Source organism: Rattus norvegicus, chromosome 17 (genome assembly GCF_021556685.1).
Source record: "Rattus norvegicus strain SHRSP/BbbUtx chromosome 17, alternate assembly SHRSP_T2T, whole genome shotgun sequence".
NCBI classification, from domain to species: domain Eukaryota; kingdom Metazoa; phylum Chordata; class Mammalia; order Rodentia; family Muridae; genus Rattus; species Rattus norvegicus.
In genome coordinates, this window is record NC_141550.1 from 5,016,335 (window position 1) to 5,029,864 (window position 13,530).

General features: G+C 49.4%; 2 protein-coding genes across 13 annotated transcripts in view; both read left to right on the plus strand.

Annotated features, from left to right (window-relative positions):
• Positions 1–1,442, plus strand: part of Spata31d3 (SPATA31 subfamily D, member 3) — a 42,601-nt gene extending 41,159 nt beyond the window's left edge. The window contains 1 exon segment of the mRNA NM_001400601.1: positions 1,355–1,442. The gene's annotated coding sequence lies outside the window, so the exon portion shown is untranslated.
• Golm1 (golgi membrane protein 1) overlaps positions 1–13,530 on the plus strand; it is a 38,297-nt gene that overhangs the window by 6,112 nt on the left and 18,655 nt on the right. For 5 of the 12 annotated variants that reach the window (XR_015640974.1, XR_015640971.1, XM_087591511.1 and 2 more), the window contains 2 exon segments: positions 2,953–3,102; positions 4,047–4,226. Coding sequence is in view for 5 of the 12 variants with exons in the window: in XM_087591511.1 (XP_087447637.1) it covers positions 2,974–3,102; positions 4,047–4,226 (309 nt within the window). In the remaining 7 variants the exon portion in view is untranslated. 12 annotated transcript variants of the gene reach the window in all.

Sequence of the window (13,530 nt, forward strand, 5' to 3'; positions counted from 1 at the left end):
AGCGAGACCGGGGTGCTATGCAGAAGGGTTGCTCATCTCAGTGGCTTTTGAACTAGCTGCCCGCTTGCCCGCTGGGTTTGGGTGGAGCCCATCCTGTGGGTAGGACAGAGGTGTGGCTGAGATTTGGTGACTTTGTGCCCTAGGCAGGTTCCTGCTCCTGCGATAACACTGAGGCCAAGAGCAACTTGATGAGGAAACATTTTTATTTGACTTGCAGGCCCCAGTTCATCTCTGAAGGAAGCCAGAGCAGGAACCAGAGCAGAGGGCACATCGGAACACCTCTTACTGGCTTGCGTTCCATGGCTTGCCCAGTTTGCTTTTTGATACAAGCCAGGACCACTTATCTGAAGGTGGAACAGCCCACTGTGAGCTGAGCTGAGCTGAGCTGAACTGGGCTGAGCAGAGCTGAGCAGAGCTGAGCTGAGCAGAGCTGAGCTGAGCTGAGCTGAGCTGAGCTGAGCTGAGCTGAGCTGAGCTGAGCTGAGCTGAGCTGAGCTGAGCTGAGCTGAGCTGAGCTCCCACATCAATCATTAATCAAGAAAATGTACCACAGCCGTGCACAGGGCAATCTGAAGGAGGTATTGCTCTTAATCGGTTCCTCCCAGGTGTCCAGAGCCGGGGCAAGCTGACAGAAAACTTAACGGCAAGCAAGCTATCCAGATTCTTCTCATCTGAGTGCTCACAAGTATTTAGCTATATGATAAAAAATTCTGTGCAAAAGAAAAAACATCTTTTTTTTTTTGGAACCCGGGTTTCTCTGTGTAAACTTGGCTGCCCTGGAATTTGCTCCGTAGGCCAGGCTGACCTTGAACTCCCAGAGATCCACCTGCCTCCACCTCCCAAAGGCTTCGAATAAAGGTATACACCACCACCCGCTGGCCTAAAAAAGGAAAAGTTTTAGAAAGTGACAATGAATTTGATAGGTCACCTGCTGTCATAGTCTCTCCCCTCCCTCTGTCTCACACCTGGTCAGGTGTGGTGTCTTACTCCTTTAATGCTAGTACTTGGGAGACAGGGGCAGGTGGATCTCTCTGAGTTTGAGGCCAGCCTGGTCTACTACAGATCCAGGACAGCCAGTGCTACACAGAGAGACCCCATCTAAGCAACAACAATAATAAACACCAAACAAAAGCGACAACAAGGGTTACCTGGGGACGTCCACTGGGTGCTGAGCACCTGACTCAGGGCTTTGCTGGTACAGTGCACTGAGCTATGCCCTCAGAAGCCTTTCTGTTTTCTAGTAGCCACTGAGGCCTGTGAGCCCAGTCCGGGGAGGCTACAGCAGGAGGATCCCAGAGGATTCAAAGCCAGCCGGAACTACAGAGTGCGACCCTGTCTTTAAAAACAAGCAAAATTGGGGCTGGGGATTTAGCTCAGTGGTAGAGCGCTTACCTAGGAAGCGCAAGGCCCTGGGTTCGGTCCCCAGCTCCAAAAAAAAAAAAAAACAAGCAAAATTATCTCTTAAGCAAGTTAACCAAGCTGGTTAATGTTTTTTTTTAAATATAGTAAAGTCGGTAGTTGAAAACCCACCGTGGGTGTCTGTGGCTTCTCTGTTTTGTGGAGACTTTTATCCAGTTGTGGGGGCTGGGACTGGAGACTTAAGAGCTTGAGGCCAGCTTGGTCTACATAGTAGACCCGTTCTCCCACTCCCACCACCAAAGTCAGAGACTTTTAACAGTAAATGGCTCGAGTGTTTACTGCAGGAGAGCCTGGGGCGGGGAGGTTTGCAGGGTTTAGGTGGTTTAGATTTTATAAAGTCTGCAGTGGGGGAAGAAAAGCAAGGGATACAAGCTGCAGCCCTCGCCCATCTTGGCTCCTTCTCTCCATTTCTGTCCCTCAGTGATCCAGCTGTGTGGCCTTGCCAGCCCATGTTGGGCTCTCCTGCATAGCCACTTTCCTACCTGAAGCCCTTGTTCCCATCAGCAGGCTGGTCGTCTGGACTTTGCAGTTTGCAAACCTTCCCAGGCCATCATGCTCTGGGCCACACTGAAAAAGTTCCTTTTTCTGGGGTCACACTCACAAGCCATGCTTTAGGGATAACTGTCAGTTCTGTCTCAGCAAACACTGGACTCAAAGGAGAACAGTCATCAGGACACCTGCAATAAAGAGAAGACTTGCTGTCTGTCACCAACCTGTCTATCCTTTTCCTGTCCCTGTAACCAAAGTTCTGGATGGAATGGATTTAAGGAAAAGCTTATTTTGACTCCTGGTTTCATAGGACTTTTTTTGCAGGCTCTCGTGGGTCCTATCTCATCTTAGCCAGCCTGTCATCTGCCTCCCATCCCTGTCCCTCTCTGCTTCCTGTTGGGGCAGTGACACTCACTTCTAGTCTGGCATTCTTCCTTTGCTGGATGGCAGCTATTCTGTGAGGGCAAAAGGCCAAGGCCTCCCTTTCCTAGGGCCAACTTAAAGCCTCTCTGGAAGCCTTGAAAAATGTTGGGTTTCTCATGTGATAGGGAAACAAGGTAACAAGGGTCTCCATTCCTGTTTGCAAGCATGAGTAGTGGAGATGCTGTGCCCACTACGCAGAGAGCAACTGGGTGGAAGAGCTATGGTTTCACGCTGAGGACTCTCAGCTTATTGTGTCTGGGTCCCTGTGTGGTGCCGAGCCACAGGCCTCACCCTCGGGTGCTGGCTCTCCATTCTGGCACCTAGACCTTTGGGCTTTGGGCGCTGGTATATCCTCTTCATGAATGGTTCCCTTTCTCTCTCTCTCTCTCTCTCTCTCTCTCTTTCTCTCTCTCTCTCCCTCCCCCCCCCGTGTGTGTGTGTGTGTGTGTGTGTGTGTGTGTGTGTGTGTGTGAGAGAGAGAGAGAGTGAGAGAGAGAGAGAGAGAGAGAGAGAGAGAGAGAGCGCTCACGTGGTTGTCTTCTTGTCCATAGTGAAGATGGCTGTGGTCTGCTTCGGGGATGCTAGCCTCAGTGTGGAAACTCATGTGTTTTCATTTGGCAGGTTCTCAGCCCTGGTTCCAAGATGATGGGATTGGGAAATGGGCGTCGGAGCATGAAGTCTCCACCCCTTATCCTGGCTGCCCTGGTGGCCTGTGTCATCGTCCTCGGCTTCAACTACTGGATTGCCAGCTCCAGAAGCGTGGAACTCCAGGTATTTCGTTTCTTTAGAGTGGATGGACAGTACTAAATGTTTAAAGCAGCCGAGTACTTTGGGTTCTGACAGCATGTGCTAATGGTATTTTTAGCTCTCCACACCAACTCCCCTCCCCCAAGCAGGCCCCTCCCTCCAGCCCAGTACTGCGTGCTCTGTGACTACTGAGTCGCAGGTCAGACCTCACTCTGCTCCCTGGTTCAATGTTTACGAGGAACTGGAATGTTGGCTGGCAGAGGTGAACTGGACACTGTCCATTCCTGTCTGTCAGTTCACTGGAGAAACCAAGGGCCACGTGGGTGGTAATTTTAGGTTCCCAATCGTAGATGAGGCCATGCTGTCTTGGTTGGGTTTGCCATGGCTGCTTGTTTTAAAGAGTCCTCTGTGAAAGAGGGGACCACGGTTGAGAAAACGCTGTGGGCATTTGTTAGTGACTGATGTGAGTAAGCCTATCCCAGTGTGGGGTTGTGCAGATATTGACTGGATAGAACATGCCACCCACCTCTGGGTGGTCGTACAGAAAGAAAGCCTATGGAGCAAGCCAGCAGGAGCAAATCAGTAAGCAGCACTCCTCTGTGGTCTCTGCTACAGTTCCTGTCTCCATACTCCCGCCACTTTGAGTTCCTGCCTTAGCTCCTCTCAAAGATGGGCTGTGTGTGACCAGGATGGTTCAGCCAAATCAACCCTTTCCTCCCCAGGTTGCTTTTGGTCGTGGTGTTTATCAAGGCAGTAGGAACCCCACCTAAGCCATGAAACAATGACAGTCTCTCGGTTGTCTTTGATCTGCCTGACTTTGTCCTGCAGAGAATATGCCCACCCCTCCCTCAATGGCTAGGTCATTGGCTGCTGGGCTGCAAGCTTTGGTCCTGTGACACCTTTGCTGAGGGAGTTGGCAGTGTCTCAGCTGGGTGACTTGGATCTTCACAGCTGTGGGTTTCTTCTAGACACGCATCGTAGAGCTGGAAGGCCGGGTCCGCAGGGCAGCTGCAGAGCGAGGTGCCGTAGAGCTGAAGAAGAACGAGTTTCAGGGCGAGCTGCAGAAGCAGCGAGAGCAACTTGACAGGATCCAGTCCAGCCACAGCTTCCAGCTGGAGAACGTCAACAAGTTACACCAGGACGAGAAGGCAAGGCCTACCTTTTCCCCATTGCCCTTTCCTGAGTAGCCAGCCTCCCTGCAGCACAACTAGCCACGTGAGGCTGCTGAATGGTTGAATGGTGGCTTGGGGGGCCAACGGATGGGATTTAATCGTAACTAATTAAGTTGTCAAGTATGTTCAGTGACTGCAGTATTCACTGGCCTAAGTTGGTAGGGAAGCAGTCTTGGGCTGAAGTTTTGGGGGTCGTGTTCCAGGGGGTGCTGGCTCTCCTTCCGTTCTCTGTGAGGGTCACATGCATGGCTGGGTACCATCTGATATCTGAGGTGTGCTACGTTCTGGGACTTTTAAGCAGCTGACTCACACAGGTGTGGATTTAGGGACAGGTATGAATGAGTTAAGTTCATGGAAAGATGCTAAAATCTGAGAAACTTTGATCCTGAAGTGCTAGTGGCCCCAAGCATTTCCCCAGCGGAGTGGGCGATGAAAGGTGACACCCTTGGCCAGCGTCAGCTCCCCCAAGAGTCTCACAGCTTGCTGTTCAGCTGCCGGGCTTTCGGTCAGTCTATCAGATTCTCTGTTGTTTATGCCCATGGTGTGGTTTGAACTTAACCCTAGAGCTCATGGGGGAAAACTTAAAGCAATACTCTTTGGGCATCAGGGCTCAAAGACTAACTTCTGAAAGATTGCTCACGAATTCCCGTGTCCCCACATTTTATCTAGATGCTTAAATCACTGTGATCAGCTGACCCAGGGTCTTCTCAGCGTTTTAACTTTTCCTAACTGAGTAGTGGGTGGGGGTAACTCAACACTTCCCTTCCCTGCTCTGCATGAATGATTTAAGAGTAAAAGCCAGTAAGATTCCTTTAAACGAGTTGACAAAAATGTCGAACTAAGCTACTTTTTAAAAAAGATTTTCATATTTTAGTTTATGTGTATGAATGTTTTTCCTGCACGTAAGTGCTCCTGTATGTGCCTGGTATCCAAAGAGGCCAAAAGAGGGCTCTAGATGCCCTGGAGCTGGAGTTACAGATGGTTGTGAACTGCCATGTATGTGGTGGAAACTGAACTCAGGTCCCCTGTAAGAGCAGCCACCGATCTTAATCGCTGAGGCACCAATCGAGCCCCCGAACCAGATTGTAATTATTCACACTTCTGGGGTTGGCGGAAACCATGTCAGCTTAGACCCTTTCTTCACCTTATGCCTTTCATCCACATTGCTGCCCTGCTGAGAATTTGAATGAGGTGGGTCTTGGGGTCCTTCTCACTGAAGCACCAGCTTGCTCAGGAGTCTGTGACGTGGTCCAGGGCATTGAGCAAATATGAGGTTCCACTTGAGAAGCTCCGTGTCTGGAGGACCCAACGGTAATCTTACACGTGTGGGCTCCACCCAAATGTTACACGTTTAGACAGGGTCTTTGTGTCCTAGGCCAGCTGAGAATTCTGTGTCCTCCTGCCTCTGCGTCCCAAATGGTGGCATTGCAGGTTGTTAATCTCCCTGGGCAAGAATGAGACTACTACCGTAAATTTTAAGCCAAATTTGAACCAAGTTTTGCTAAGTACTGACCAGGACAATGGACACCGGCCAGATCTATACCTCAGATTCCCAGAGAATGGCTACAAATCATATTAGTCTGGTGCTTATAAAGGCAGAACCCACAAAGCCAAGTATTTCCAGACTTCATCCAACCAGGGGTGAACATACATCGTGGCGTACCTCCCACCTCTGTGTGATCAGGCACATCCTGTGTAGTTGGAGCAACCAACCTTGTTTGCAGAAGTGAAAACACGCGGCTTGCTGTGTGATCAATAGCCCCCAGCATCCCAGCAGTTATCCGACCTACGTGAGCGGGGCTTACAGGATAGAAGCATTTTGTTTCGTTTGTAGATCTTTTAAGCACAACTGAAAGCGTAACTTTAGCACTCAGAAGGTGTGTACAAAGTACCAGGCCTGGCCCCCAGATACCATAAAAGGGTCATTATAATTGATAAAGTTGGGTTGTGCCCAGCCCTCCTCTGTCTTCCTCTTTCTCTCCTACCTCTAAAGCTGGTACCATGAGCTTGACTATCTAGCCTTCCAGCGCACATTGCTGGACTTCCACACATCCACAAGCAGTACATTGTTACATTCATGTTTCAGGTGTTTGCCCGGGCCTCTGTCACTCTGTAGTCAGTTTCCCCTTGAGTTCCTTGCTGAGGCCATGTCTAGTTCATCCCTTGGGACAGCCACACCCTCCTTAAGCTGATGTTTGATGAGGCACTCCCCACTAAGGTGACCTTCCTGGTTCTCAGCTTCCCTCCGTTGACAGATGGCTGTTGTGAGCTGTTCTGCCCTGCTCCCTGGGCTCTTGGAGTGTCTGATGCTTGTGGAGTTTTCCCAAGCACAGTCTAGATTCAACCTGTGACAGGAATTTACTACGTTCTGCCCACCTCCAGAAAATGAAAAATAATTGAGTGTTATTACATGTGTTAAATTTGCTTTGTGACTCCATTGTTTCAGTATATATATATATATATATATATATATATATATATATATATATATATATATGGCGTATATGTCAATGTTTGCACTGACTCCCAAGGTAAACTTTGTCCTTGTAAATTAAAGGAGCCTGGAAGATCCAAGGAGAAATCCGGGGGCTGACTGGCTGGACTGTATAGGAAACCTGTTTTTCTAAGCTTTATTTTGTTCTGTCTGTATGAGTGTCTTGCCCGTGTGTATCTTTGTGTGCCTCTTGCTGCCTGGAGCCCACAGAGGTTAAAGAAGTTGTCAGGTCTCCTGGAATTGCAGTTCACATGGCTGTGAGCCACCATGGGCATGCTGGGAGTAGAACTCCAGGTCTTAGTGGAAAGCCCTGAGTGCTCTTAACTGTGAGGCCTGCTCTCCAGCACCATGAAACCCATTTTCATGACCTATCATGTTGGTCCCAAAGTCCCCTCGACATCACATCAATTGGCCCTTAGTTTCTGTTGATATTTCGTTCTCTCCTCACTGTTCCCGTCTAAGTTAGAACTATTTAGTTCCTGTCTTAATTAGTGTTTTACTGCTGTGAACAGACACCATGACCAAGGCCACTCTTATAAGGACAATATTTAATTGGGGCTGGCTTACAGGTTCAGAGGTTCAGTCCCGTTATCCTCAAGGCAGGAGCAGGGCAGCATCCAGGCAGACATGGTGCAGGAGGAGCTGAGAGTTCTACATCTTCATCTGAAGGCTGCTAGGAGAAGACTGGCTTCCAGGAGCTAGGGTGAGGGACTTAAAGCCCACAGCGACACACCTACTCCAATAAGGCCACACCCCCAAATAGTGCCCCTCCTGGGGCCAAGCATATTTAAGCCATGACAGTCCCTGAAATAGTGCCAGACCATTTAAGGTCTTTCATGATGTTAGCTGACACTTAATAAGAAGCTCTAGTTGGTTACTGGATGAGTGGAAGCCCATGACCCTGTGTTTTAGGTAACCTCCGTTCAGTTTTGGAGGAAGGGGAAACTCTCAAATATTTGGATGATCATAATTTTTTAGATGCAGAAGTCTTTTCCCAAATGAGCTGTGGGGTTAACACAGAAGGCAGCATACAGCGGCTGTGTGAGGGAGTGTGGAGGGAGGGACAAATCCTAGCTGGCTGATGGGTAGTTTGTTGGGAGACAATCGTGTCTATGTTACTGTACTATTTTACTGCTCTTTGGATTAGAGCTGCCTCGACTAATCCGTCCTCCATAGATGATCTTCCCCACGTTGCCATCACTCACATAGATAGGTGGCCGTGCTCCGAGAGCAGATTTGGACCTTGGCCCAGGCACTGACCAACCTGGATTCCCCATCTTGAGAACTTAAGCCATATCCCGGAGACACTGTGATCTTTGAATCGTTTTGGTTGAGTATCCCTTCTCTAAAATGGCTCAAGACTAGAAAGGAGCGTTTTCAGTCTTGAATGTTTAAATTCTGTACATGTATATTGCGCAGACTTTCCCAGCTGAACACCCTAAACCGAAAGCCTCCAAACTCAGAGTTCGTTGAAGGTGAGAGGTCTGCATTCAGCTTGAGGGCACATGCCTGCCTATCGCCCCGGCAACGGAGAATCTCTTGAGCCCAGGAGTTTGAAGCCAGTGTAAATCCCACCTTAGAACACGTCTGTCTTTGAGGTTTTACTGCTCTTTGGATTAGAGCTGCCTGGCATGCAAGTAAGGGAAGGTGATAAAGTCTTCAGCTGGGGTATGCGTCTCAGCAGCGCAGTGATTACTGCTGAACTTGCCACAGGTTCAGTGGCAAGTCTTTAGAAAGAAAATTCCACAGGACATTTTTGTTGCGTAAGGATCATCCAGTTTGAAGAAACCATATTAAAAGAGCCCAGTACCCCTTGGGTGATATAATAGCATTCTTGTGTTAATTCATTTTCTCAGTTATCCACAGTGGACCTCCGTTCCCCACAGTGGGCATCCATTCCCTGTACTGGGCCATTTAAACCCTTCAAGCTGACTCTGCGTAGGTGTTTCAAGCAGTGTCTGTGTGGTCCAGGCCTTTTAGGGCACCTACAGCTTCATGTAGGGCTCTCTTTTATTCTCAGTCATAAAACTCTATTGTCTCAGTCTTCACAAGGACACACTCTGTATTTGCTCAGAATCATCAGCCATCACAGCACTTTTAATCATAAGTTGTCGGGCTGGCTCACCCTCCACATCTCAGGCCCAGGCACCAGCACAGCTTCCAGACCGAGCTGTGGCCACCCACTCAGGGGACTGTTCTGAATTCAGAGCTGTGCATTTGATTCAGGAGAACAGACACAGGTACAGCCTGGCTTCTGTCCCTGCCTCTCAGGTTACTTTGAAGTGGTGGTTAAATCCCTGTAGAACACGCTTTGTGGGAACAGTTTGTTTTTCCTACACCTCTGGGGCTTGGGATTCCCAAAGGCTTTGCTGACAGTCATCTGAGGTCTTGGCCATGGGTCCATTAACCGCACCTGTCACCCGAGAGCTCACTGGGTTGCAACAGCAGGACTTGTTGTCTTTCCCACACACCTGCCCAACCTCCTCTCGCTGGCCAGGTGCCAAGAGGAAGAAGACCTTAGGCCTGTGTCTGCTCGATCTGCCATATCAAATGGCCACAGAGTTAGTGGCTTAAACCCAGAGAGTTTGTCCATTCTCATAGCTTCAGGCTGGTGGCCCTCATTTCTTAGTGGAGTTTTCTTTTTCTTAAAAATGTGTTTATGCACATGGATGTGTCTCTCTGTGTGTGCAGAGCAGATGCCACAGGAGTGCTTGGGGTGACCTCCTCTGTCGATGTCCTCTGCTTATACCTTAGGGACAGGGTCTCTCCTGTCCTGGGTTTGTGGCTTGTCAGTTAGGCTGAAGATCAACCGGCTGCCACAATCCTCCTGTCTGTCACATGGCTACCGGGACCTGAACTTGCACAGCAAGTCCTCTGTACTGCTAACCATCTCTCCAGCCCCATGTTTTGGAGGTAGTCTGACCTGAAACTTACTATGTGGCCCAGGCTGGTCCTAAACTCACGGCAATCCTCCTGCCTCAGATTCCCAAGTACTAGGATTAGAGGCATAAGCCATGATTCCCAACTCAGCATTTTCCTTTAACAGGTGCATATATGGGTACATATAAAACAAATTTGTCTTTATTCATTGATTTACTTCTCTTTAGACCTGGGACATGGTCCTCAATTCAGCCACTGGAGTTTTAGGATTGTAGGCAGGAGCCTGTACTCTGCTTAAAAGCAACGGAGCTTGGGGGTGGATGGGGGGCGGTTAATCATTGACAGAAGCCTGTAAATATTCACTTGTGCTTCTCTGCACTGTCTTCTAAGGTTGGTTGAATTCATTCTATTGTGTTTCTGTCCGAAGACTGATTGGGGGCTGATGATGTCCTGGGGTCTTGGGTCAGAGGCAAGGTATTTACTGTCTGGCCCACCTAGAAGAAGAGGCTGGAGATCCTTGGTTACCAAGTAGCACTGTCGGGACAAACGCAGATCTTCCTGCCATTTTGCTAATGTTTGCTCGCCAAACCTTAGTCAGAAATAGCTTCTGTCAGTGTCTGAGGCATCCTCTGCTTGGCTGGCCCAGCAGCTCTGTGTCTGCCTTGACATTTACACTTTGTGTGTGTGTGTGTGTGTGTGTGTGTGTGTGTGTGTGAGTGTGAGAGAGAGAGAGAGAGAGAGAGAGAGAGAGAGAGAGAGAGAGAGAGAGAGAGTGAGTTAATTTGCCCTCGGGGCACAAAGAAAATCCTTAGAGTGCATTTCCTTTGTGATGGAAATGAAGTTCTTGAGCAGGTCTGGGAAGAAGCTGCCAAAGCCTGTTCCTTGCTTTGTGTGCAAGAGGAGCTCGCAGATGAACAGCTCCTGGTAGGGCCTGGATTTGATTCCAGCTACTGCAAAATCTGGAGCAATCAGGGGTGGGGTAGGGTGGGGTGGAAGACTGGGCCTCTGGCTGGGTGATTCACTTACCCTAGGGTGCACTGAAGTGCTGTTAGCTCCCTGGCTTCTCCCTGAGTGACACTGTTTCTGGAGATAGCTTATCTACTTGTCCCAGACAGGGAACCAGCAACAGACCAAAATAGAAAGCACCCCAGTCCACTGCGGTGAACCAGTGACTACAAGGAGCGGAAAGTGATCCAGACAGATTTGCTTCTGTGGGGGAGCCACTCACCCACGTGAGTGCTTCTTGCTGGTATCAAAGCCTTACTGGGAACGACTGTGGAAAGTGGAATTGAGCTTCCCAGACCTTGTATGCAGGAAGGAAGGCTGGATAAAATGTACCCGAAGCACACACTAAGGCAGGTCCAGGGCATCCTCTACCAAACAGCTGTGCATGGTCTGAGGGCCGTTGTGCCACGAAGCATTCTGTTTTTACCTCACTTGGAAGAGGCTGGGATAGAAGTGGGTGAGACAGGATGGCGGGTCACTAATGACTGTCCTGAGAAGAGGGGAGTGTTACAGTGCAGGGAGGAGCTCATTCCCAAAGGTTGTGCTAAACCAGGAAAGAGAAGGAGCTCGAACTCTGGGACGTGGGTGGCCAGAAGTTTGCAGGCTTGAAGGTTAAATAGACCAGTCAGGTGGGCAGCAGGGGAGAAAGGTGACCTGTCAGGTGGCTTTTGAAGTGCTTGAGGTAAAAAGCCATTTTGTTGCAATTAGGTGGGAGTTCAGTAGATTCTACAGGAGAGAATTGGGGTAGGATTGTAGGAGGGATTGGCAGGCCTGCCATGGAGGAGAGTGGTGGAGTGAAAGCAGGTTAGTATGATCCACTGCAAATACTAGGTTGGAAATTCGCAACCTGCCAGTCTGATTTAGGTTCACAGACAGTTTTGTAATTTAACTCATGTTATCGGCACCCCACGAAGTAGCGTGACGTCGGGTATGTGCTCTTTGAGTGTCCCCCGTACTCAGTTCTCCTCTTCCGGTGGCCTTACTATCCTCAGGGGAGCAACCAGACACCAGCTCGGTTGAAGACCTGAATACAGTTTGGATTATGTTGTGGAAGATGGTGTCTTGCAATGACGTTAGCTATGCTGGTTGGTGGCTGAACAAACAGGTGTGCTGTTCTCTTATTCTAGGTTGCATTGCGCCTCAGTCCCTTTTTCTGTTGCTCTCAGAACATACCTGCGGCCAGGTGTCGGCCTGCCACACGCCTTTAATCCCAGCCCTCAGGAGGCAGAGGCAGGTGGATCCTTTGCACGTTGGAAACCAGCTTCATCTTTATATCGAGTTCTAGGGTAGCCTCGGTGACAGAGAGCGATCCTGCCTCAAGAGAGACGGAACACGAATATGTTTGAGATAGACACTTTCTAAAGCATGGCATTGATTTAACTCCCAGACCTGGAGGCTCACGTTGCTGTAGGCAGTAAGGCTCCCATGGGTGCACACTGCTCAGTGCTGTGGAAGGATTGACCGTAAAAAGGCTTCGCCCTTGAGGTTGGGCGCTGTTTGTCCTCTCTGCACCAAGATTGCTTCAGTGAGCTGTAATTGTCTCTCATCGTCCCACAATTGCTCACTGTGTTTGTCATCAAACCTATGAGCGTGGGCATGCTGGTCACATGGGGTCTGTCTTACAAGTTAAGGTTGTAGTTGTACTGTTGGGAAGAGACACCATGACCACAGCAACTCTTATAAAGGACAACATTCAATTGTGGCTGGCTTACAGTTTCACAGGTTTAGTCCATTTTCATCATGGCGGGAAGCATAGCTGAGGTGCGGGTAGACATGGTGTGGAGGAGAGGAGTTCAGAGTTCTACATTCAGATCAGCAGGCAGCAGGAAGTGAAAACTTGTTTGAGCTTCTGAGACCTCAAAGCCCACCCTCTAGTGACATACTTCCTGCAGCAAGGCCACCCCTCCTCATAGTGCCACTCCCAATGGCCAACCATTCAAACACATGAGTCCGTGGGGGCCAAACCTATTTAAAGGAGCTCAGGGCTCCACATGACACGCCCAGTTCTCTTTACACTTCCTAACACCACAGGTAAGCCTCTGGTGGGAAGCTTGGAAGAAAGGAGAGAGCACCCCGGTGACCCTCTTTGATGTTATTTTCCCACGTGTTATTTTGGCACATGGATGTCTGCAGTTACTCGGTATTTAGAACCCATGGTGGACCCTTTCCTTTCTCAGGCTGTGACAGAAGGGGAGAAATGCTTACCTGCCTCACAATTAAAGCTCAGTCCATCTTGGCGGCTGTCATGTTGGCCAGGCCTTGATGTTTCAGTTGACCCCATCTAGAAGCTTTCTCATAGACAGGCCCAGAGGTTTGTCTCTTAGGTGATTTTGGATCCTTTGCACTTGACAGGCAGTATTAGCTATCACAAGTGGGATCATTAGGAGTGTTGGTCATGGCCCTGTTAACTAGCCATGAAACTCTGACCTCCAGGCGGGGCATGACAGCTGCCATCTTGAGACCCACACCTTCATTGAGCTGGCTGCCATTTTGCATTAGATAGAAGCAAAATGCTCATTGGTTGCTCACAGGCATCTCACTAGGCAGGCCCGAATGCACGAGGGCCCCTCCTGAGGCTGTGCAAGTGGTTAGTTAACAGCTACTGGAGGGTAGGGAGCCTCTTGCGTAATGGCATACCTCCCTTAAGCTGTTTGTGCTCTTGCACACAGCCCTCATCCCTGACTCCATAAGTAAGTCGGTTAAATTCACTGGCTTACTACTCTACAGTGGGAAGTGAATTAGTCTGCCATTGCTATTCTATCTGGAACATTCACCAGCTTGTCTGTGATTAGCTCAGGAGCAGATTACTTGAGTACAAGTGTCACGTCCTACACGGGGAAAAAAACATGGACAAGGTTCCCGTTTGGGGACAATGCCATGTGGCCACCCAGGGGCTTGCAG